Source organism: Sturnus vulgaris, chromosome 14, assembly GCF_052056855.1.
Source record: "Sturnus vulgaris isolate bStuVul1 chromosome 14, bStuVul1.hap1, whole genome shotgun sequence".
NCBI lineage: Eukaryota > Metazoa > Chordata > Aves > Passeriformes > Sturnidae > Sturnus > Sturnus vulgaris.
This window is the reverse complement of record NC_142256.1, coordinates 1,006,976-1,027,955: the sequence shown is the minus strand read 5'-3', so window position 1 is coordinate 1,027,955 and position 20,980 is coordinate 1,006,976. Positions and strand designations below refer to the sequence as shown.

At 54.4% G+C, this 20,980-nt stretch overlaps 2 protein-coding genes across 3 annotated transcripts in view; one reads left to right on the top strand and one right to left on the bottom strand.

The window, feature by feature from the left end:
- Positions 1-40: 40 nt before the first annotated feature.
- Positions 41-4,140, top strand: LOC106853681 (peptidyl-prolyl cis-trans isomerase FKBP5-like). Its single transcript, XM_014877079.2, has 6 exons — positions 41-484; positions 1,095-1,274; positions 1,471-1,659; positions 1,735-1,911; positions 2,033-2,174; positions 2,607-4,140. Exons 1-6 carry the CDS (start codon positions 389-391, stop codon positions 3,905-3,907), a joined length of 2,085 nt encoding a protein of 694 aa, XP_014732565.2. The 5' UTR covers positions 41-388; the 3' UTR covers positions 3,908-4,140.
- Positions 4,141-4,984: 844 nt separating this feature from the next.
- The window catches only part of DRP2 (dystrophin related protein 2), a 33,200-nt gene continuing 17,204 nt past the window's right edge, over positions 4,985-20,980 (bottom strand). Inside the window, exons 5-24 of one of the 2 annotated variants that reach the window (XM_014877231.2) lie at positions 20,244-20,364; positions 19,485-19,753; positions 18,189-18,335; positions 17,608-17,686; positions 16,365-16,425; positions 15,899-15,960; positions 15,559-15,633; positions 13,391-13,592; positions 13,096-13,181; positions 11,871-12,028; positions 11,601-11,767; positions 11,185-11,296; positions 10,663-10,799; positions 10,352-10,417; positions 9,583-9,648; positions 9,165-9,308; positions 8,315-8,552; positions 8,063-8,183; positions 7,822-7,908; positions 4,985-7,055 (exon numbers count right to left, since the gene is read on the bottom strand). In XM_014877231.2, the coding sequence (XP_014732717.1) occupies positions 7,036-7,055; positions 7,822-7,908; positions 8,063-8,183; positions 8,315-8,552; positions 9,165-9,308; positions 9,583-9,648; positions 10,352-10,417; positions 10,663-10,799; positions 11,185-11,296; positions 11,601-11,767; positions 11,871-12,028; positions 13,096-13,181; positions 13,391-13,592; positions 15,559-15,633; positions 15,899-15,960; positions 16,365-16,425; positions 17,608-17,686; positions 18,189-18,335; positions 19,485-19,753; positions 20,244-20,364 (2,418 nt within the window). In that variant the 3' untranslated portion in view covers positions 4,985-7,035. Of the gene's footprint in view, positions 7,056-7,821; positions 7,909-8,062; positions 8,184-8,314; positions 8,553-9,164; positions 9,309-9,582; positions 9,649-10,351; positions 10,418-10,658; positions 10,800-11,184; positions 11,297-11,600; positions 11,768-11,870; positions 12,029-13,095; positions 13,182-13,390; positions 13,593-15,558; positions 15,634-15,898; positions 15,961-16,364; positions 16,426-17,607; positions 17,687-18,188; positions 18,336-19,484; positions 19,754-20,243; positions 20,365-20,980 lie in introns of those variants that run through there. The other variant, XM_088173317.1, reaches the window with a different exon arrangement.

Here is a 20,980-nt window from a genome sequence, read left to right as displayed (position 1 = left end):
TCCTTCCCCAAAGTGGTCTTTGTGGATCTAGGTCAAAAATGCTGTCACTCGGTGGGAGGAACAAGGCCCTCCTGATCAGGGAGTTCCTGTAATTCCTCACAGACTATGCAGGCAAATCCCAGATTAACCTGACAGGGTGGAAGAGGATTAGAAGGGTGGTTACAGAAAGCAACAGAGGACACCGGGGGCTTCAGCAAGTGTGTGCTAGGAGGGGACACCCCCCTCACAGCCCACAGGCAGGGGGAGAAGGCTCTGTCCCCAGCACTGAAAGGAAAAGATCAGCAGGAGCCCTAGAAAACGATGTGTATGTCCACGTAGTCAAGAAAGAGACAACTAAGGAAGACGTGGAGCTCTAGTGTGCTGGGGTACGTGTGATCTGTGAGCAGCCATGGAGGAAACCTACCTGCTGAATGTGGAAGGGGTCAAAAAGAAGATTCTGCATGGAGGCCGAGGGGAGCTACCGAAGTTGCAGGACGGGAGCAAGGTAAATTGTCTGGGTTGTTCCTCCAGAGCCCTGGGAGAGGGAGTGAGTCTGACACCCCTGCCCATTATGGTTCACAGCCCAGCTCCAGGTCTGGGGAAGAGAGAGCTGTCACAACAGGGGTTTAGGAAGGGCTGGTTTGGGTACAGGCAGCCACGTTTCTCACAGTGACAGCTGGCAGTGCCCACGGCCTCACCTTGCACTGGGCCTGTGACACCTCCTCCCCCTGGCACCATTAGAGCTCAGCAGCCCTGGTGGGATCTGCCTTTCCTGCCATGTGCCAAGCAGGAGTGAGATGTGCCAATGGGTTGCTCCTGGGAGATTCTCCAGCCTCTGATCACTGTGGGTTCCACCAAGCACTGGGGCACGCTGTGAGAGCATCCTGCACTGGGTTATAAAGGGGGATCCATAGGGAGAAGCAAGCTATAGCATGAATGGATGTTAAGACATTGACCATCTGCTTACTGTCTCAAGTGGGCAGGAGGCATAATGTCCTGCTCTGGAGGGAGAGCTGCCAGTCAGATCAGCACAGTGCTGGGAGCAGGCTTGACACCAGAGCTGAAGTCATCATGGATGCTGAGGGGAGTCTCACACTGGGCTCTCTCTGGGCCAGTTCACCTTCCACTTCCAGACGCTGAAGGATGACTTTGAGCGGACGGTGATCGATGACAGCCGGGAAGCTGGCATGCCCATGGAGATCATCGTGGGCAAGATGTTCAAGCTGGAGATCTGGGAGACACTGCTCAGCTCCATGAGGATTGGGGAGGTGGCAGAGTTCTGGTGCGACGCCATTGTGAGTGAGGGGTCCATAGATGCCCACTTCCCTCTTTCCTGCAGAACCAGGACACAGGACCATGCATCCCAGAGATGCTCCAGCCTTGTCTGGTGCAAACACAGGGTGTCACTTGGCCTCAGCGCCAGGAGGCTGCCCCAGACAAGGGGGTGCAGACAGCCCCCCAGGGCTGAGTGGGATGCTACCCTCCTTGCAGCACACAGGCATGTATGCCCTGGTCTCCAGGGGCATGCGGAGGATTGCCGAGGGACGGGACCCCCTGGAAGGCCAGAAGCACCGCTGTGGCATGGGCAACATGTTTGACTACCACAGCACGGGCTATGATGACCTGGACGAGCTGCAGCGGACACCACAGCCTCTCATCTTCATCATGGAGCTGTTCCGGGTAAGGAGATGGCAGGGATGGCTGCCAGAGCAGGAACAGCTGGGACAGGCTGCTCAGCTTCTCCTGCTTGTGCAGGTGGAGGACCCCTCAGCGTACAAACGTGACACTTGGGCCATGAGCAAGGAGGAGAAGCTGGCAGCAGTGCCTGTGCTGCACAGCGAGGGCAACCGCCTCGTCCTGCGCAGGGAGTTTGCACAGGCGGCGGCCAAGTACCAGGAGGCTGTCATCTGCCTCAGGAACCTCCAGGCCAAGGTGAGCAGGACCAACACCTCCCCACCCCTGCCCAGGTCACACCTCAAAGTGCTTCCCTGCATGCCTTGGGTGCCTGGGAGGGGATGGACACAGCCATCCCCTTGGGTTGCTTGTGGGGCAGGAGAAGCCGTGGGAGGATGGCTGGCTGAAGCTGGAGAGCCTGGTCACACCGCTGGTGCTCAACTACTGCCAGTGCCAGCTGGAGCTCGGCGAGTACTACGAGGTGCTGGAGCACACCACGGAGCTTCTCCAGAAGCACAATGGTACCTGTGCCCTGCATCCCACCCCTGCTGTGCGCGTGGCTCCCAGGGACTCTATCCTCTGAATCCCCCACCCAGTGGGCCCTGTGTCCCTCTGCCTGTGATAGCACCTTTATCATCTGGATCCCTGTGTCCCAGTTTGCCCTGCCCATGACAGTGCGCATGGCACTAGTTTCCCGTGCCCACAATGTCCTCTCATCCACCACACCATCCTTCCCCTTCCCATGATGATCCCTGCACTTCCTGTTCCTGGCTGCCCTGCACAGCCCACGTCTCCCTGCCCTCCCTACAGGTGTGCCCACCTCACACTCCACCTCCCCATGTGCTTCATGTCCCCTGGTCCCCAGGGTCTCCAGCTCCTGTGGCTGGTGACCCTGAGCTGCACGACCCATTGGGCTCTTCTGAGAAGAGCTGAATGCTCTTCTCTCCTGGCAGACAATGCCAAGGCCTATTTCAAGCGGGCAAAGGCCCACGCTGCTGTGTGGAACGAGAGGGAGGCACGGGAGGACTTCCAGCGCGTGGCTCACCTCGACCCCTCCATGGCGGCTGCGGTGAAGAAGGAGCTGAAGCAGCTGGGGGAGAGGATGAGGAAGAAGCACGTGGAGGATCGGAAGCGCTACCAGGGCCTCTTCCAGTCATCCCAGGGTCTGAAGGTCCGTGAGGGGCAGGAGAGCAGGGATATAGGTGATGGGGCACCTCAGGGTGAGGCTGGGGTCCGGGAGACCCCTCCTGGGCAGGGGGAGCAGGGTGCTGAGACTGAAGTAACAGAACAACGCAGGGCTCCCCAGGCAGAACAAGGGACCCCCAGGGCTGAGGGGGAAGGGGCAGCACCAGGAGGAAAAGAAGCCCGGGGAGAGCCTGTGGGAGAAGAGGCAGAAGGGAAGGGTGGGATAGGAGTGGGGGAAGAAAAAAACCTGGGCACCTGTGGGGCAAAGCCAGAGAGTCTGGGAACAGAGGAGGAAGATAAGAAAGAGGAGGAGGGGGAAGATGAGGAGAGGGAAGAGGAAGAAGAAAAAGAGGAGAGCGAAGAGGAAAAGGTGGAGAGGGGGGCAGAGGAAGAAGATGAAAAACTGGAGGAGGAGAAGGAGGAGGAGGAGGTGGTAGACAGGGAAGAAAAGGAAGACAAAGGGGAGAGGGAGGAGAAGGTCGAGAGAGGAGCAGAGGAAGAAGATGAGCAATTAAAAGAGGGTGAAGAAGTAGAGAAGAAAGAAACGGAAGAAGAAAACAAAGAAGAAAACAAAGAAGAAAAAGAGGAGAGGGAAGAGGAGGCAGTAGTGAAAGGGAAAGTGGAGAAGGACAAAAAGAAAGAGTGTCTACCAGCAAAAATAGAAAAGCCTGAAGCAGGGCAATGTGGGGCAATAGGGGAGACAAAGGCAGCAGGGCTAGTGCAGGGGTTAGTGCAAGGAGCCAGTGGAACAAAGGAAGCTGGCACAGGGAGTGAGACCCAGGTTCAGGCAAAGAGAGCCCCACTTCTGTGTCCAGCTGAGGGGCCCCAAGGGCTGGAGGATGAAACGTCTGGAGAGGCTCTGGAAGAGCTGAGCTGCAGGGAGCAGGGAGCAGGCAGAGGACATGAAAATGCTGGGGAAGGCAACATTCCCCCAGAGAGCTTCACCCCTGGGGAAGGTGAGGAGTTGGGTGGAGGAGCAAAAATACCCCCGTGCCCCATAGCAGCCAGAGAAGGGGGTGCTGCACCCCTGGAGCAGTGCAGCGAAGAGCAGGGCTGTGACCAGCCCTGAGCAGGGCCAGTTACCCCTGCCTGGGGGAGCAGCTGCCAGGCCACTGCCAAAGAGGCACAGCACGGGCAGCAGGGCTCCTGTACCCTGAAAGGGAGCCCCGAGGCTGGGGACTGGCCAAGCAGTGACACGGGGACAATGCTGTGCTCATCCTGCCCCGACTCTTGGGCTCCAGCGCCTTTCAGCCAGGCGCCACCGAGCTCTGCTGGCTGAGAAATAAAATCTCTTCTCTGGCACGGTGGGCTGGATTTATTCCTGAACGTGACCAGCTTCCCTGATCACATTCCACACCTTTCACCTTGCCCTGGAGCCCGCGGCACAAGGATGGGGCAGTTTGTGCTGCTCTTGAGAGGGGGGGTTAAGGAGGCTGCATTTCACCCCCCTTAAGCTCCTGAATCTCTCCTGCGTGAGTGTCCCCAAACTTCCCTGCAGTGGCACCATGTAAGGCACTGCCAGCCCTTCCAGATGGGGTGAGAGCAGGTCCAGCCCAAAAATTGTCTGTCCTGGGCAGGCTTCACCATCAGCCAAGTCTGGGAAGTGGAGAGAGCCCGACAGCCCCCAGCCCTACCTAAACTATTCTTCATCTGAATCCTTTATTGTGCCACAAAGGCACAGTGAACATGGGCAGCACTTGGGACTGAGGCACCCAGGCACCTCTGGGCACTGAAAACTTCATGGAGCTCCAGAGAGAAAGGAGGGAGAGGACTGCCTTGCCTGCCCAGCATCCCACTGCTGTTTACCTCCTGCCTGGGGCTGAAGGGTTTCCTACAGACAGAGTTCCCGGGTGAGAAAGAGGGACTATCCCCACACAGCTCCTGTCCCAACCCTCAGGCAGCCACATGGCCTGAGGAGACCTCATTGGAAGAGGATGAAGATGGTGCTTGGGGGACACAGCTGTGTCTGGGGATCCTGGGGCTCTGCTCGCAGTTTCTGTTCTGCCTCGAGTGGTGTGGACAGCCAGGGTGGCACAGGGCAGGCTGTGTCCCAGCAGCCCTGCAGGGGCCGTGCCAGGATGGCACAGCAACAGGAGCTGACTCAGCCGAGACGCATGGACAGAAGAGGCCAGAGCACTGATCCAGGTCTCAGTATAAATACAAATTTATTCTCTTTCCAGAGCAAAGATGCCACAAAGCAGGGAGGACAGCAGCACCACAGTACATGGTTACCAGAGCATTAGCCAGCCTGCTCCCCTCCCTGATACATCCTGGCTCCCAAACACAGCCCAAGCACCCAACCTGGCCACCTCTGCTCCCCACACCTGGCACTGGGGCTAGCAGCTCTGTCCTCATCCTGCCCTTTTTCTTCCCCCAGTGCCCCCCAAGGCTGGATACTCCTTGGACCACACCCTCAGGCCAAACCTCACTCTGCTGCTCCCCACGCTGCTCCCATCCTGCCCCTGGGATAACAGAGGGGTCCAGCTGTCTCACAGGCTGGCCTGTGGTCCCTCTCACCTGCAGCCTGACACAGCATGTCCAAAGCCATCCTAATGCCACCACACTGCCCTCCTGCCACTCACCTGGCCAGGACAGGGGACAGCAAGGACAGCCACCCACGCTGCTGCCAGCAGACACTGGAGCACTACTTGCTGAATACCCCCGGCTGTAAGGCTGACACCGCCTTGTCTTTGGTGTGGGCACTGCTCCTCTCCTCTGCCAACACCCCAGAGCCAAACCCACAGCCCTGGGGCTGACACCCTGCCCTGGTCACACCCTCCCCGGACAGTTCAGCACTGGGTCCTGTCCCAGCCAGCAACAACAGCCCTAGCTCTGTCCTTGCAAGCCCAGTTTAAATCGGATGTTTCACCTCTATGTGCAGTCCTGCCCTGCTCCGAGGGCTCAAGCCTCTCATCTCTCCACATCCTGTGGCTCCAGAGCACCAGGGCCATCACAGACCCTGCTCTGGGTTACCCTGCAGCACCTGACTCTGCCTCTTTCTCGACATAACACAGCACAAGACAGACAGCCCGAGGGATCCCTGGGGACCAAGAGCCACCACTCCCTGGCAGAAAAGCTTCCCTGCCCTGCTCCATGGGACCCGCTTCCAACAAGGGCCTCCAGCCCCCCAGCTCAACTCAAAGTTTGGGACAGCAGCAGGGCAGCAAGGGTGTGCCCTGCCTGTCCTGCTGCCCACCCACACTGCCACATTTGGGTCAGACCAAGGTGGCCTCAGGGCTGGAATATGGCTGGAGAAACCCCTCCCTGCAGGAGCTGAGGCTCCCCAGGCACGGAGCTGGGTCTGTGCAGGCTCTGCGCCATGGCAAAGGCACAGATCCCCAGGAAACCAGGCAGGATGAAGAAGCTGCTGTGGGTCCGGCCCTCACCGAGCTCCCTCATGGCAGCCCTGCAAGGCAGCACCAGCAACAGGGAAGATGCTGCTTCCCCTGGGAGCAGGAGTTGGGCTGGTCTGAAAGGGAAGGGCAGCTACACTTAAGGTATTCGAGTTTAATAGAGTGAGTCCATGAGAGTATTTAAGTACAGTATATATATATAATATATAGAAATATATGCAAATTAAACAATAAGGCTCTGTTATAAAGACCCTCTCAATATAAGGCTAATAGCTGGGCTGAAGCTCTAACATGGACTCAATCCCTACTCCACAAACCTCACAGACTCTCTCCTGGTGGTATGTGCCTGGCTGGCTGCAAAGCCTTGGGGGGCAGAGTTCAAACTATAAGGCTGGCAGCTGGTTTACTGTTATAAAGAGTTATTTTAAAAATTGTCTGGCTCCAAGAGTGTTTTGGTGCCCACACACCCGGAGGCTCCTGGCCACAAATGAAGAGTGGGATGCTGAGCTCTGCATCCCCCGAGGGCTACAGGCAAAGGCAGCAGCCTGTGTGTGCCAGGGGAGACAGATAGTTTTCATGGCTTCAGTTCTTTCTTCTGAACCATCCCACCCAGGCTTGGGCACTGTGGCTGAGTGACCAAACCAGCCTCCTGGGGAGCCCACAGTCCCACTCCTGCATGACCTACGTTCCCCTGAGATCTTCTGGAGCTGGCAAGCATCCTGCACCACCAGCTCGGAGGGAGTCTGTGTGAGGTCTGCTGCAGCACAGAGAGCATGGCAGGGAGAGAGGGGGAAGAAAGCAGCCAGGTAGCTGGTTAGGAAAAGCCTCTGGCTCACAGGAGGTGTTAGATAAGGGAGGTCATACCTGGAAGAGAAATAGACAGGTCAGGAAAAAAGGACCCAGAGCCACCTAGTTAGAAGGGGGCTGCTGCAGAGCCAGGAGGATCCTGCTCAAGGATGGCAGAAAGTGGGCAAGAATCTGCATGGGCAAACCACCATCTTATGTTAGTGCTGGCACCAAGCCATGTCTCCCTCTGGCAGCCTGGGCATGAGACCAAATGCTGCTCCTGCACTGGAGCATACAGGGAAAGAGCAGAATGACTAACACCAAAACCCACTGATGAGCAGAGTACCATCCATACACACATCCCCCCAGTCTCTATCCCTGCTGGGAAGAGCCGTCCATGAGCAGCCAGGAGAGCCTGAACCATTGCTTCCATCTCACCAGGCTACTGGGGCCTCGACCTCTCCTGCAGAGGGGTCTGGACAGGGATGGAGCCAGGAGGTGGCTCTAAGCTGTCACTGCAGGTGGTGCTGGCAGATCTGTCCATCCTCACAGTAGGAGCCCCGTGGGGAGCAGAGTCCTCAGCAGGGCAGGAGGATGCCTTGCAGCTCATCACAGGGATCTGTTTGGTCTGTGCTCTTGGCAGCTCTGATTGCCTCTCCTTGCAGGTGTGAAGCCTCCTCCTCCTCTGTTCCCAGTCCACCCGTCCCAGCAGCACTGCAGCAGCAAAGCTCTTGGCTGAAGCACTGTGGGTCATCAGCTGTCGCAGGGAAGCTGGGATCGGGGCAGGGCTCTGTGGGAAAAACCTCACCTGAGGGAGCAGTAAGGGAGGATTTCACTCAAGTACCTCGAGAGTTGGGGAAGGCGCTCCGCAGCTTCTCCATTATGTCTTCCAGGCACATGCTGACTTCCTGGGTTTTGGCTTCCACCTCATCTGTGGTGGGAAGGAGGGCAGGTGGGTATGGAAAGGCTCTCTGGACATCCACCTGGCTGCCAGCATCTCTGCAGGACGGCAGGGTGCAGGCAGCTCCCTGCAGCATAGAAACAAGGGAGCAGGGCCAGGAGCTCAGCCCAAGCCCAGACCTCACCTGCAGTTTCAGTGTCAGGGGTGTTGTGCTCCTTCTCCTTTGCCTGGCTACCTTCTGACTGATGTGGAGATGAGGCCAAGGAAGAGGCTGCTGAACCATTGCCTTCTGACTCTGCTGGAGGCTGGAGTGAGAAGAGTTGCTGTCAGAAGGTTGATCCTCTGTCCTTGGCTTCCCCTGCTCCGCCCATCCCCTTTGTGCCATTGTCACAGCTCTGCTGTGGCAAAGCCTACCCCACCCTTGCTCTGAGCATACCTGTAGCAGCAGCTCCCTCAGCCTGTGCAGCTGTGACTCCAGCTGCTTGTTGTGGTCCTCCAGGATCTGCATCCGTGTCTCCAGACGGCTCTTGTGCTGCCGCAGGATTCGCGCTTCTGCCAGGAGCTCGTCGTTACGTGGGTCTTGCACTGACTCAGGAGAGCTTGTAGCCAAGGTTGGAGACTCCACTGCCTCATCATGCTGCCATTTCAAACGTCTCAGCTCTCCCTGGAGGATCCTGCAGGACAGCCCAGGTCAGCATCCCCTCAATCCATCCTAGAGACTGCTGGAAACACCCAGGAGCTGCACTCTGGGGATGGCCCACAACTCAGACAAAGCTTTGCCGTTTGTGAAGCTCAAGGGCCAGCACGCTGCACTGCAGAGTGTCTGTGGTTCTACCCCACACAGGGGCTTTGCAGATACGCAACCACTTCCCAACAGGCTGATAACAAGGGCAGGGAAAGCGTCACCTCCTGCTGAGCTGGTGTGCCCTGCCTAGAGCCTCACCCTGTGTGAGCAGCAATATCACTGTTCACGAGAGGCTCAAGAAAGACAGAGTGCCCTGGGCTCACTTCAACCTGCTTGGGGTTCAGGAGGGAACGGGTTCTGTGGATGTAGGAAGGCATATTTTGGGGAATAGAGTCATCTCCCTTCCTTGGAGAGCACACCCTCACTGAGTTCTAGTGCTCAGCTTAGTCACCCTCCCAAACTGCCCTCCCAGCATCTGCAATCCCCACCTCCAGACCCAGCAGCATCCCCTGGCTCCACTCTGAGCTCTACAAGGCTTCTCCAGTCCCTTCCCCCTCTCAAGGTATAACTCCCACTTTCAGAATTGCCCATGTCTCTCTACCTGTTTTCATCCTCTAAGTGGGCCAGGACTCTCTCCAGCTCTCCCTTGTCATCCATGTTGAGGCTTCCTGGAACTGGCTGGCTGCCCCCAGGCTCTCTGTCAGTGATGGGGCTGGAATGGCGCAGCAGGTACTGGTCCTCATCCCTGTTCCAGCAGGGGGAGAAACACCTTCATTAGAAAGTCATGGGATTTATGTGCCCTTGGGGAAGGACAGCATGGAGGGTAGCAATTTCATAGGGGAGCTCCTGGCTGCTCCAGGCCTAGAGCTCAGAAGGGGCTCAGCATCCCAATAGCTGGGGGTGCCCAAGAGCCTCTCATTCAATGGGACAGGGAAGGAAAACATTTCTGGCTAGGCATAGACAGAGCCATAGGAGCCCTGACCCATCAGGAGGTGAGGAGAAAGGAAAGGAGAACTCACAGGCTGTCGTCAGGGGACAGGCTTTCACTGAAGAAGGAACAATTCTGGCTTTCCATCTCTGCAAGCCTGGAGGAAAAAGGTTGAGATATGATCAGAGACACCCTAAATGTCTGCTCAGGGCACCCTACCTGCAGCAGCCCCTGCAAGACTCCTCTCTGGCAGGGTCTCCCACCTGGCCTGCACCAGTTTGCCCCTCTGCACAGGCTCTAGAGAGTTTTGCCTTTTCAAAAACCAAAATACATTGCTGCTTTGGGTGTAAGTCTCTAGAATAAAGAGCTGCTGCTGTGCAGTTGGCTCAGCCTCCTCTCTCACAAGCAAAGGAGAGAGTATAAGAATTCCAGCTCCAGCCTAGGACCTGACCTACAAGTACAGGCTCCCTGTACCCCTTGGGTCCCCACAGAGAGGGCAGAGGCACTACAAACCACAAGGCAGCAGTAGTGGGAAGCTGGCAAACAGCTCTGGTGAGGCCAAAGAGCAGAACAAGGCACCAAAGGATGTGCCTGCTGAGAATGCATCCAGCAGCTCATACTGGAAAGAGCAGGACAGCACATGGAGGCTGCTGCATCACCAAGATATCTGCTGTCAAATGCACAATCTTTGCTGCCGATTTACACAGCATCAGCCACGTCCCAGGCTGGTTTTCCTGCTTTTGCAGCATGCTGGGGCAGGTGGAGGGGTCTGTGACCGTGTATCTGCCCCAAAGCCCCCCCACACCCCCACCAGGGCCATGCTCTGTGCCCCAGCAAGAAGCAGAGCCCAGTAGTGGTACCTGCTGGCAAAGTGTTCAATCCGGGAGTGTGTGTCAGCATGTGGTAACATCGGGGAGGAGGCTGGGCTGCAAGAGATGCACACTGATCAGCACAGCTTGGGAGAAACTGATCTCACCTGGCTGAGAAGAGCCAGGGATGGGCTGGAGAGGGAGACTGAAATCTCTGTGCCTTCCAGAACAAGGTGACAGATCACCCCCAGAACAAGTGCTCCTCCAGCCCTCCCCCAGGAGCCCTGTATGAGCTGAGATGCTCTTTCCATCCATGTCTCATTCTGGGCCAAAAGACATAACCCAGGGTACAGCCAACTCACGTCTCAGAGAAGTCAGCCTCGAGCACAGACTGGACGGGCAGGTAACCTCTCTGTGGGTGCTTGCTGAAGTACTGCTTGGACCGAAACTTGTTCTTCAGTGTCGTGGCAAAGTCTCTCATGTTCTCACTGGATGTGGTCTGCAGAGACACAAATATGACAAAGGTGCCGTTTAATGAAAAAAGTGGGGGACCACAGCTCAGCACCCACAATAAGATATCCCCTCAGGCTGGGCATGAGCTCCATGGGGAAAGAGGCAGATAAAACAGAGGAAGCAAGGAGGGCACATAGCAGCTCTATGAGCGTGTCATGGGGCCTGGTACAGGCCAGTCTGGGCACTAGGGACCATGCATCCTGCTCATCATGAGCCCCCGAATAGCAGGGACAGCCTCCAGCATGCAGAGGGTACAAAACTACACAAGGGATCCACTTATGGGGCTGCACCAGCCTAAACATCACAAGACTGCTGCCGTCAGGGGGCTCTGCTCTGAGCCAGGGCCCTCCCAGCCCAGTCCAGCTCCATACCGGGGTGTAGTACTCCATGATGGGGTAGTGCAGCTTGTTGCCCTTGCTGGCTCGCCCGGTGAGGAAGCAGGTCTGACAGATATCCACATTGAACTGCTTCAGGCTCCGATACCTGGAGAGGTCAAGAGGCCATAGGGAAGCACTGGAAGTCATCAAAACACATATTTAAAGCCCAAGAAGATGTCAGTGGAGGGGACAGAGGTGGCCTGTGTTGCTCTAACGCCCCAGTGAATCCACAGTGCTAATGGCTGAAGTCCCCAGAAAAGCACTCGGCTCCTTCCCCTTAGTTGGCACCTGCTCTGCCCTGCCAAAACTGCAGAGCTGCAGGCTCCCCCAAGAGCAAAGCAATCTCGGCCGTCTCTTGCAGGACACCATGCACTCCCCTTGGGGCCAGGGCCCCCTATCACAACCCTTACCTGAACCCCTTGATGGGGCACTGCCGGCACACAGAGCACTTGGTCTGGTGCTTCACTTGCTCGGCCATGGTCACCCGGTGCAGCACCGCCAGCCACACCATGGACTGTGGCTCCAGGTTGGCCCACTCCAGGAACTGGGACGCCTCAATGGCAGACTTCCCATTGCTCTGGGGAGAGGAAGGGGCTGCTCAGAGCTGGGACCTAGCTGCAGCAGGGTGCAGATGCACAGCACAGTGCTGCAGAGGGGCGAGGGCTGTGCCCCACACTCACAAAGCGGAAGCAGCTGCGGATGCTGGGCTCCACGTTGCTGCCCCCGAACGCTGCCACCTCCCCCAGCTGGCGTGGGACCTGGATGGCCTCGTGGAGCAGGACGCCGAGGTGCCGCTGGTCACACAGTCCCCCGGCGTTGGCCACTTGGCTGAAAAGATCTGCGGGCATGGCACACACAGCTGGCACCCCAGCACCAGGGGAGCAGTGTGTGGGTCACACCAGGGACCCCACTGACTGCTACAAGGTCTCTTAAAGCTAAACAGTCCAATAGAGAAATAACACCTATATTATTTATACTTTTAACCCAATAACCAAATTCCCGTGACCCTCAGTGCAGCACTGTCGAACCAGAAACTACTGCCTGAAACCATGAAGAAGGAAGATGAGCACCAAAAGAGACACTACCTAAAATCCTCCATCTTGTTCCATACCTATTACTATATTATAAAAATCTCAAATTTAAAACCCTTCACCATGTGAAAGCACACACTTCTATTTAACTACACACCCGTGATTTTAACTCCATCACTCAAATTTGGAGCCTTCTCCAAGGCCTCAGGTCAAAAGCGGTGTTCTCCAGGGGGCAGGGCCAGAAAGCTCAAAAAACCCAGGTTTCTAAGATCCAACAGACTGCCTCCAGCAGAGAGCTCCAATAAGAGAAAAAACTTGAGCTATGATTAAATAACCTTCACCAGTATCCTTCCAGCTCTTAATAACCAGTTTAATGTCTTCTTTGGAAAGAGGTAACGTACATCATTTATTAAACAGCCCCAGCTAGCTATCCTCTGTGAATCAGCCCAATCCCTTTATTTAACACCTTGTACTCCCTATGCTACACAACATTCCCCTCCACAATATTCCATGGTTAAAATGCAGTGAGGAAAGCAATTGCATGAAATCTACTTCCCCCCAGCCATGCATCCCCTGGTATTTTCCTTCTGGAAAGCACTGGATAATTTTCCTGTGTGCCTTCTTTGCACTGTTCCTTTCAGTGCCATGCAAGCAAGAGCACTGCAGCATCAGTCTACAAAAACGCCTTCTAATTTCGGTGGCGTAGGCCTAGGGAGGGAGGGAGAGGTGATGATGCAAGCAGCTTAGTCACTGCAGGGAAGCTGTTTCTTTGCTCTTCCTGGGCAAAGAAGGTTTAAGCCAGGAAACAAAACCACTCCTGTTTTCCCAAGGTGAATTCACACCAGGCTCTACGGGAGGGACACAAGGGACTCACACTGGAACTTCTCCTTGACCTCTGTCCCGCACAGACACGCAATGCCCGTCTTGAAGGAGAGAGCTCTCATCTTCCCACTGCGGCCACTGCAAGATATTGCACAGGTCGGCAAATGTCTCAGGGTGGGGTTTTTTTGGCAGAGGGGTCATCAAGGCAAATATACACCTAATATACAGCAGCCTCCCTCCCCAGCAGCCAGAACCTTTCTGCAGCATTGCCAGCTGGAAGAGCAGCACAGAGGTTTCCTCCCAGGCATAGAAGCCTCGCAGTTTGGGGGACACTGAGGGAGAGGTACCTGTCAAAGACATTCAGCAGCCAGTTGAGGCTCATGTCCACGCAGAGGGGCACGTTCACCAGGATGCCCCGCTCCTCCTCCAGCCGCTCATAGAGGGCGGTCAGGCAGTGGATGACCTCCACCACATCCATGGCCCGGTCGCTGGGCTGCAGGTCGTGCTCATTGAAGATTTCCAAAGCCGTGGCCAGGGTGACCATGTCCACTGCACAGAAAGCACAGGCAGAGGGATCAGAGGGAAAGAGGAGAAATGAGAGAGGTGAGAATCAAGAGGAAAGAGATGCAGTCCTGCCCTAACCTGGGGCAGTGTTAGTCCCACTGTGTTGGGAAAGATGATGGTAGGGTGGGTGCAGCTCCTAGAATTTTTTCTTCTGCCTGTAAACCTCTCCCAAAATACCACATATCCACCTTGAGCCACCATTCTCTGTGACCTTCCTTCCTCATTGCTGTGTCCAGCCATGGCCATGAAAATGCCACCCATGGAAGGTTCTGTGCAGAGCCCAGTACTGGCCCCTCTGCATGTGCCAGGTCCCTGGTGGGGCTGGCATGGGGAGGTGAGGGGGAACAGACACACACAGACCCTACAAGCAACTGCCCAGAGATGGATCACTCCTGTCTCCAGCTCTGACAGGGTAAGGGAGTTAAGGCACAACCCCAAAACAGGGTTACGACAGTGTGAGCTGCCCTGGCTGTTCTGCTTTCAGATTTCTGTGGCTGCAGGTTGTACGTGCTACCGTGTTAGCAACCAGCAATATTTCTTTCCTGAAAGTCTTTCCATCTTTGAGACCATTTATATTCACAGTACTCAGGGGATTGTGTGCCTTTTCCATGCTGTAACTTCACTCTGTGGAAAAATGCTCCCTTCTCCTGTCAAAGCTGCTACACTTGCACTGGGAAGCCCCAGTTTCTGTGACAGGGAGTATTGCTCCTGCCCACCCTCGTGTCCACACTGCCCACGACTGCATATGGCTCTGATCTATCCCTCACTGCCTCTTCCCTACACAGCCCCTCCACCAAACTTATTATGGGAAAGCTGCCTTGGCATCCTCCTTGCCCTTTTCTCAAGTATACCTTGAATAAAGAGCACTTATTCAAGTCATTTCTGGGGTGGAAAGGAAGCAACAGTGCAGTATGTGAGATGCAAGAGATGCACAACCAAAGATGCACAAACAGCACACAGGAGGGCTCTCCTTTGCTCTTCACTTGTTTCCTCTCCACATCTTGCCTGCTGCTGCATGGACACCTAATAGGGTGGCAAAAGCTAACTGCTTCTTTCTTCCATTTACAATACATCATCTCTGAATGTCCCTGGGTGCAGGACAGCCTGATCACCACAGTGTTATGAAAATACTCCATATCCAGGGTTTGACTCCCACTGAGAACCCAATCTCCTTTTACCCTAACTCATTGCTTTCTTCCAGCCCTTTCACAGGATGTCAAAGAGCACAGGTCTGCCTGGGACCCCACTGCTGCCTGGCTGTACCTCCTCCCCTTCATGAGCAATTAATTCAGGAGGAGGATTTCCCTCAGCCTGCTGCTGCTTCATTTTGACAGAGCCTTAGGTGAGAGGCTTTGTCAAAAGCTCTGAGGAGCCAAGGATGCTGCATCTATCAGATTCGCATCTGCCTGCTTGCCAGTTCCACCAGAAACTCCTCAGCAGTTTCCAGGGAGCAGCTACCTCTTGCAGAGATGTTTGAACTCCTGTCATATCATATTCACCTGGCTATTAATCCTCCAGTTTCCACCAAGAGTGCAGAAGTCAGGTTTATTGGCTCCCTTCCTCCTCCGTAAGCAGTGACGCCCTCTGTGTCCCTGCCAGTGAGGCTGATTTCATATCTCAGTTACATCCACACCTTCTCCATGCTCCTTCGGAGCTGCTTGGTGAGCTCCTGCCTGATCTCACAGCTTTGTAACCCTGAGCTGGACCACTTTGTTCTACACCTCTTTGGATAACACCTGCCCTTGGGTCATTTCCACCCCAAGCCTGTAAAGAAAGGCACTGACACAGACTGGTGGATTTGCTCAGCTTCCCAGGCTGATCTTCCTGGTTTCTCGCCTCAGCTACCTGTCCCCTAGTGCCTCCTGCCTTTGATGTGCTGATAAAAGCTGTTGTTAGTTTAATGCCTTCACTGAGGGAGACCCAGCAGGAGGGAAACCCTTCCCACACTCACATCGAAGGGCTTTTTGCACCCGCCGAAGTTTCATGGCCGTCCGATATGCCGAGAACTTGATGTTGTTCAAATCCGCTGCAGTGGCACAGGAAAACAAAAATAAAACCACAGCACAACATCCTTATCTCCAGGGCAGGAAGCAGCAGCTGCAGTTCTCAGACCCCAGCCTCACCAGAGCACGTACAGGAGAGTGAGGAGCAGAGCCTGGCAGGGGTCACACCCCACTGCTTTGGGGGACCCTGTGCCACAGAGGGGAGCAGGAGGCCTGGGGAATCTCACATGCACCCCATGCTGCAAAAAGGCAAGTACCACTCAAATGGTTCTGTGACAGCCTCCTTACCCAGTGTCTGGTACAGCTCTGTCATCTTTGGGTGGTCCCAGCACGTCGTCTGGGCCTGGTGGCTGGAAGCAAAATACATGGAGACCAAGAGTCAATCTGGTAACCAAAAGATACCATGAGAGATTAAAAAAAAAGGACCTGGCCAGCACTGGGAGCAAGTGTTTCAGTGTCTGCAGACACTGCTGCATCCCACTGAGCACACTCCCCAGTCACAGCAGCATGAAGGATGCCCACAGTAGGACATCCTCACTTGCTGCCAGCCCCTCTCCTTCCAGCTGGGGTTTCCCCTCATCTTGGGCATCCCAGCAGGCAGGGAAAGCCTGGATCTGCCAGGCTGAGAAAGACCTGCTTCACTGGAGGCGAGTTCTCACTCCAGTCTGTTCACTGCCCCCCTCTTCCAATTGGTGCCCAATTCCTGTTCCCACCAGGCCAGAGAAGACCTCGGGCTGTGTCTGGGAACACTCACTTGATGTAGTATGGCACTTTGTTGGGGGAAATGGCTCGCTCCCAGGGGACTTGGACAGAGGCTGCAAGGAGAGAAACACGTGTCAGATCAACACCAAATGCTCCTCTAAGCTGATGCAGTTTCTGATGCCAGCCCAGCAGGACTGTGCCAACAGGTGGTTGCCTCTGAAAAGACTGTGGCCCCCCAAATCACCAGCTGGAGGTGTTGGTGCAGGCAAGGGGATGCTGAAAAGAAAAAAGGCTCAAGACTGCTGGTCTTGTTAGAGACATCTTGCCTCTCAAGCCAGGGGCTTTGCATCTGGCTGAGCTCAGAACTCAGGAACAGACATTTCCTGATTTCCTGATGCCCAAGGGAACCCTGTGGTCATCAGTGGGCAGGGCTCATAGCAGATGAGATTTGGGCACGCAGACACAGCACTGCCTGTTATGACCAGGCTCAGACACCCAAAGCATCTGTTGTTCCTGTTATTCCTGCTCTGTGTGCCAGCTGCAGCATCTTGGGAAGATGAGGATTCATCCCATACCAGCTGCCTGTCACCCTATGCTATATAGAGGGTGGAAGCCGTGGTATAACCCTCAGTTATTTTCCTTTTTCACAGGTAGCATATCAATTCCATCAACTGGAACAGTCATTCTTCCTTTCAGATAGGAGTATGCAGTCTGCAGAGAAGCACAGGCCAACAAATCCCACTGATATCTGGACACTATTCAGGGCTCAGCATTTCCAAGGACAGACCCCAGGCTCTGGAGAACAACCTGTTGTCCACCACCCTTTGCAGACCTGAGAGCTGCTGACAAGCCACCAGCTCTGATCTGTAAAAACTGAATCCCACTGCCTCACCAAAAGAATGAAAGCCTCCTGAAAAGGTACATTTTTCGCCTCCAAATAACTAACACAAGGGTACTAGGGATGGCCTTTTCCTGCCATCTGTTGTCTTGCTCTGAGGCTGACACAGTCCCAGTGTCCCCTGGAGCTGCTGCTGTGTCACAGCTCTGTGCTCTGAAGGGAAACCACACTCACGTCCCACCCTTGGTCCCACAAGGTGAGACAGCACAACGCCAACTTTGGAGATGCCTCTTGGTTTGGCTCCCGTGTACCAGGCACTAGCCTGGGCACTTTTCCAGCCTCGTGCATGGCTCTGGGCTCAGCAACAGGACTTTGCACCCTGTTTTCCTGTGCCACAGCCCAGGCTGCTCTGCAGAGGCAACCTCGTGGCAGAAGCCAGTGGGACTCACTCACGTACAGGAGAGGAAGTGCTGGGAGCCTGGTCCAAAATCCCGGTGAGCATCTTGGAGCTGCTTCAGGCGTTCGTTTATGGAGGCCTGGAGAATTGAAAAATAATTCACTGGCAGTCCAACAGGCATTTTGGATTGATGACCCACTCAGGAAGGCTTGTAGGTGGACTCAGACATGCCCTAGCACACAGATGCCCTCCCTTCCTCTCCTACCTTGTAGCTTGTGTCCTCCTCCAGCCTGCTAAACCCTCTACACCTCCTCCCACAGGCTGAGGCAGCACGGCCACATCTCCAGCTCACCTGTATCCATACTCTCACAGACATCAAAACAGTCACAGCTGGTACTGACCTCCTCCACCAACACATCCTGATTTTCCCTTTGTTCCTCCCACTGCCTTTTCCTGACAAAGATCTCTCCAGACTCTTTCCTCGCACTGAACTGATACTCTTGTCCTCCAAGAACATCAGCTATAACATCCTGCTGTGCCAAACCTTACTTTATCATCCTTGAAGCTCAGCAGTGCCAGCCCTTGCCAGCATCCTCCTGCTCATGGTTTATTTGCAATGCTTGCTCCTGACTCCTTCCCACCTGCAGCTGTTTCCAGCGGGTGTTGATCTGCTCCAGGGTGCGGGAATTCTCCATACACAGGTGGACATCTGAGATAGCAAGCTGGTGTGCAAGATCATTGACCACTTTCACCCCATCCTTCATGGGGGAGAGCTCCTCTTTGAACAGCTGGAGTCCAATGCCCAGGGACACAGGAACAGAGCAGGGGAAGAAGAAAAAGAAGCACGTGAGTAGCCAGGACTTGGATCTTTTTCCTTTAATGCAAGCTAGGGTGGGCTAGTGGCTGCCAAGCCACTGCTGACTAACCCTCCCACAGGGTACCTTAGCAGGGGAAAAAATACCTAACCAAACTAATCAAACTGCAGATTATTCCTGATAAATGAAATGGGGGGCTGCAGATTACTCCCGATGAATGAAAAGGAGACAGTGACTCAACTATGCTGAGCCACTGTACCTGTGTCAGGTCTGTGCCGTGACAAGGCACTCAGCATGGCCAGTTGCTCAGGACACTGCTGGTCAAAACCCCCCTCATAAAGCAGGGGGATGTGGGAAAGAGGCCTTGGCCCTGAAATCCCAGGTAATGAGTCTGCCTTGGACTGAGCAGTCCATGGGAGCAGCTCTGTCCTCCTGGGAAGCAGCATTTCATCACCTCCATGGCCAAGGCCGGAGCCTTCTCAGAGCCAAAAGTGCTGGATCCCAGAAGCCTGGGTTTTTTGAGCTTTCTGTGCTTTCTGGCACTGACCCCCGGAGAACACTGCTTTTGACCTGAGGCCTTGGAGAAGGCTCCAAATTTGAGTGATGGAGTTAAAATCATGGGTGTGCAGTCAAATAGAAGTGTGTGCTTTCACATGGTGAAGGGTTTTAAATTTGAGATTTTTATAATATAGTAATAGGTATGGAACAAGATGGAGGATTTTAGGTGGTGTCACTTTCAGTGTTCATCTTTCTTCTTCTTCATGGTTTCAGGCAGTAGTTTCTGGTTGGACAGTTAGCACCACACTGAGGGTCACAGGAATTTAATTATTGGGTTAAAAGTATAAATAATATAGGTGTTATTTCTCTATTGGACTGTTTAGCTTTAAGAGACCTTGTAGCTAGCTGGATTCATCTCCATTTTGCTCACTGCTAGCTGGTGGCTAAAAGTTGCAGAACTTTCTGTACTTTTTATAAGATTTGATAAACAACCAAGCCCAAACATGAGAAAATCCATTTCCTTCGTGTATTTTTTAATCCTAGCTCTAAGTGAGAATAAAAGAAACTCCAAACAAACCACTAATGAAGTGGTTCAAAAATGCCACCACCTTTACACAGAAGTACCTTGGTTGACTGGATGTGCTCTGGCAAGGAGTCAATGAAGAGGTCCCCGATGGGTTCCCATGTCTCCCGCACGCTTTCAGCCTGGTCCAGGGTGGTGCTGAGCTCCTCCATAGCCCCTTTAATCTCCAGCAGCTGCTCCAGGGTCCGTTCAATGTGGCGGTGCTGGTCCACACACCGGGCTGTGAGCTTCTCCCACAGCTCGCTGGCCACGTTCGCCTGCTTCCAGACAAAGCGGCTGATGTTCTGGATCCGGTGCCGGGGAGACACATCTGGGAAGGCAAGGCAGGAGGGAACAGGCAGCCAAAATGAGAGCCCAACCCAGAGGAGAGTGGGGCAAGGGATGGAGGGAGGACTGGGAAATGAGAGAGGAAAAAAAATCTAGGGAAAACTGGAAAAAGAGAAGGAAAACACGTAATAATAGTATCTATCTCTGCAGCAGCTCCTCTAGGTATTCAGCCTCTCTATCCTCACAGGCAGAAGCTGTGCTGCCTTTTAAAAACCAGTCCCAGAGCACATCTGCTGCTGCCTCATGAGGTGCCCCCATCATGGACTGCACCCGAAGCCTCTGCCTTTTCCTGGGACAGTGACACTGCTCTGACTTTTGGCCAAAGAACTGGGCACAGCTGGGCGCAGCAGTGTGAAGCAGAGCACTGATGTGCTGCTTTGTGCCACAGCAGCCACCTTCACTCCACCCTTTCCAGGTCAGCCCAGAAGGAGCTGTGAAACCAGACAACCAGAAAAAGGGGGAGCTCCACAGACCTTTGCTTTCCAAAGTTGGTTCTTCTAATTCCTCAAATGGGTGCTGGGAAAGGAAAGCCTGTGCTGACTCCAGGACAGAGTAAATGTATGGTCCCCGAGACTTCACTTCTTCCATAAAAGCCTGGAGAGTAGAGCACAGACATGAGACAGCAGGCTGACACAAAGTTGTGTCCTGGCTGCCCCCTTCCCTAATGCTGCGGTGATTTATTCATCCCAAGGACCAAATCTCATTGGAGGTGATGTCTTAAGTTCTAACTTTTATATTTTTCAGATTCTGTACTGCATTGGTGCGTGACTCTGAACTTCACATGAAGTGTTAGCAAGTTCTCCTCACAGCTCAGTCAGACAAAACAATCCTTTTCCAGCCCAGAACCAAGGACAATATTGCAGCTTCAGGCCCATAAAGTGCAAACAGCAGCGGATTAAGGAGAGAATCTGGGAGGATGGGACTGCAGAACCTGGAGCTGTAATTGGACAATTAACCCCAATATGGAAATGGACCAAAACTTGTAAAACTGTGAAAACTCGTGACTCGGGGTCCATCTTAGGTGGAACCACAGCCAAGCTCTTGCACTGCCCAAGGTGTATCCTTTAAAGGCCTTTTGATAAATACCTACTTTATTCCTTTAACACTGTCCAGCCTCTGTTCCAGGCAGCTTCTCCAGTCAGTGTTAAGAGAAATATTTTTGCAGTTCAGGAAAGGAATGACCACGTGCCAGAAGGTGGCTCCTGCAGAG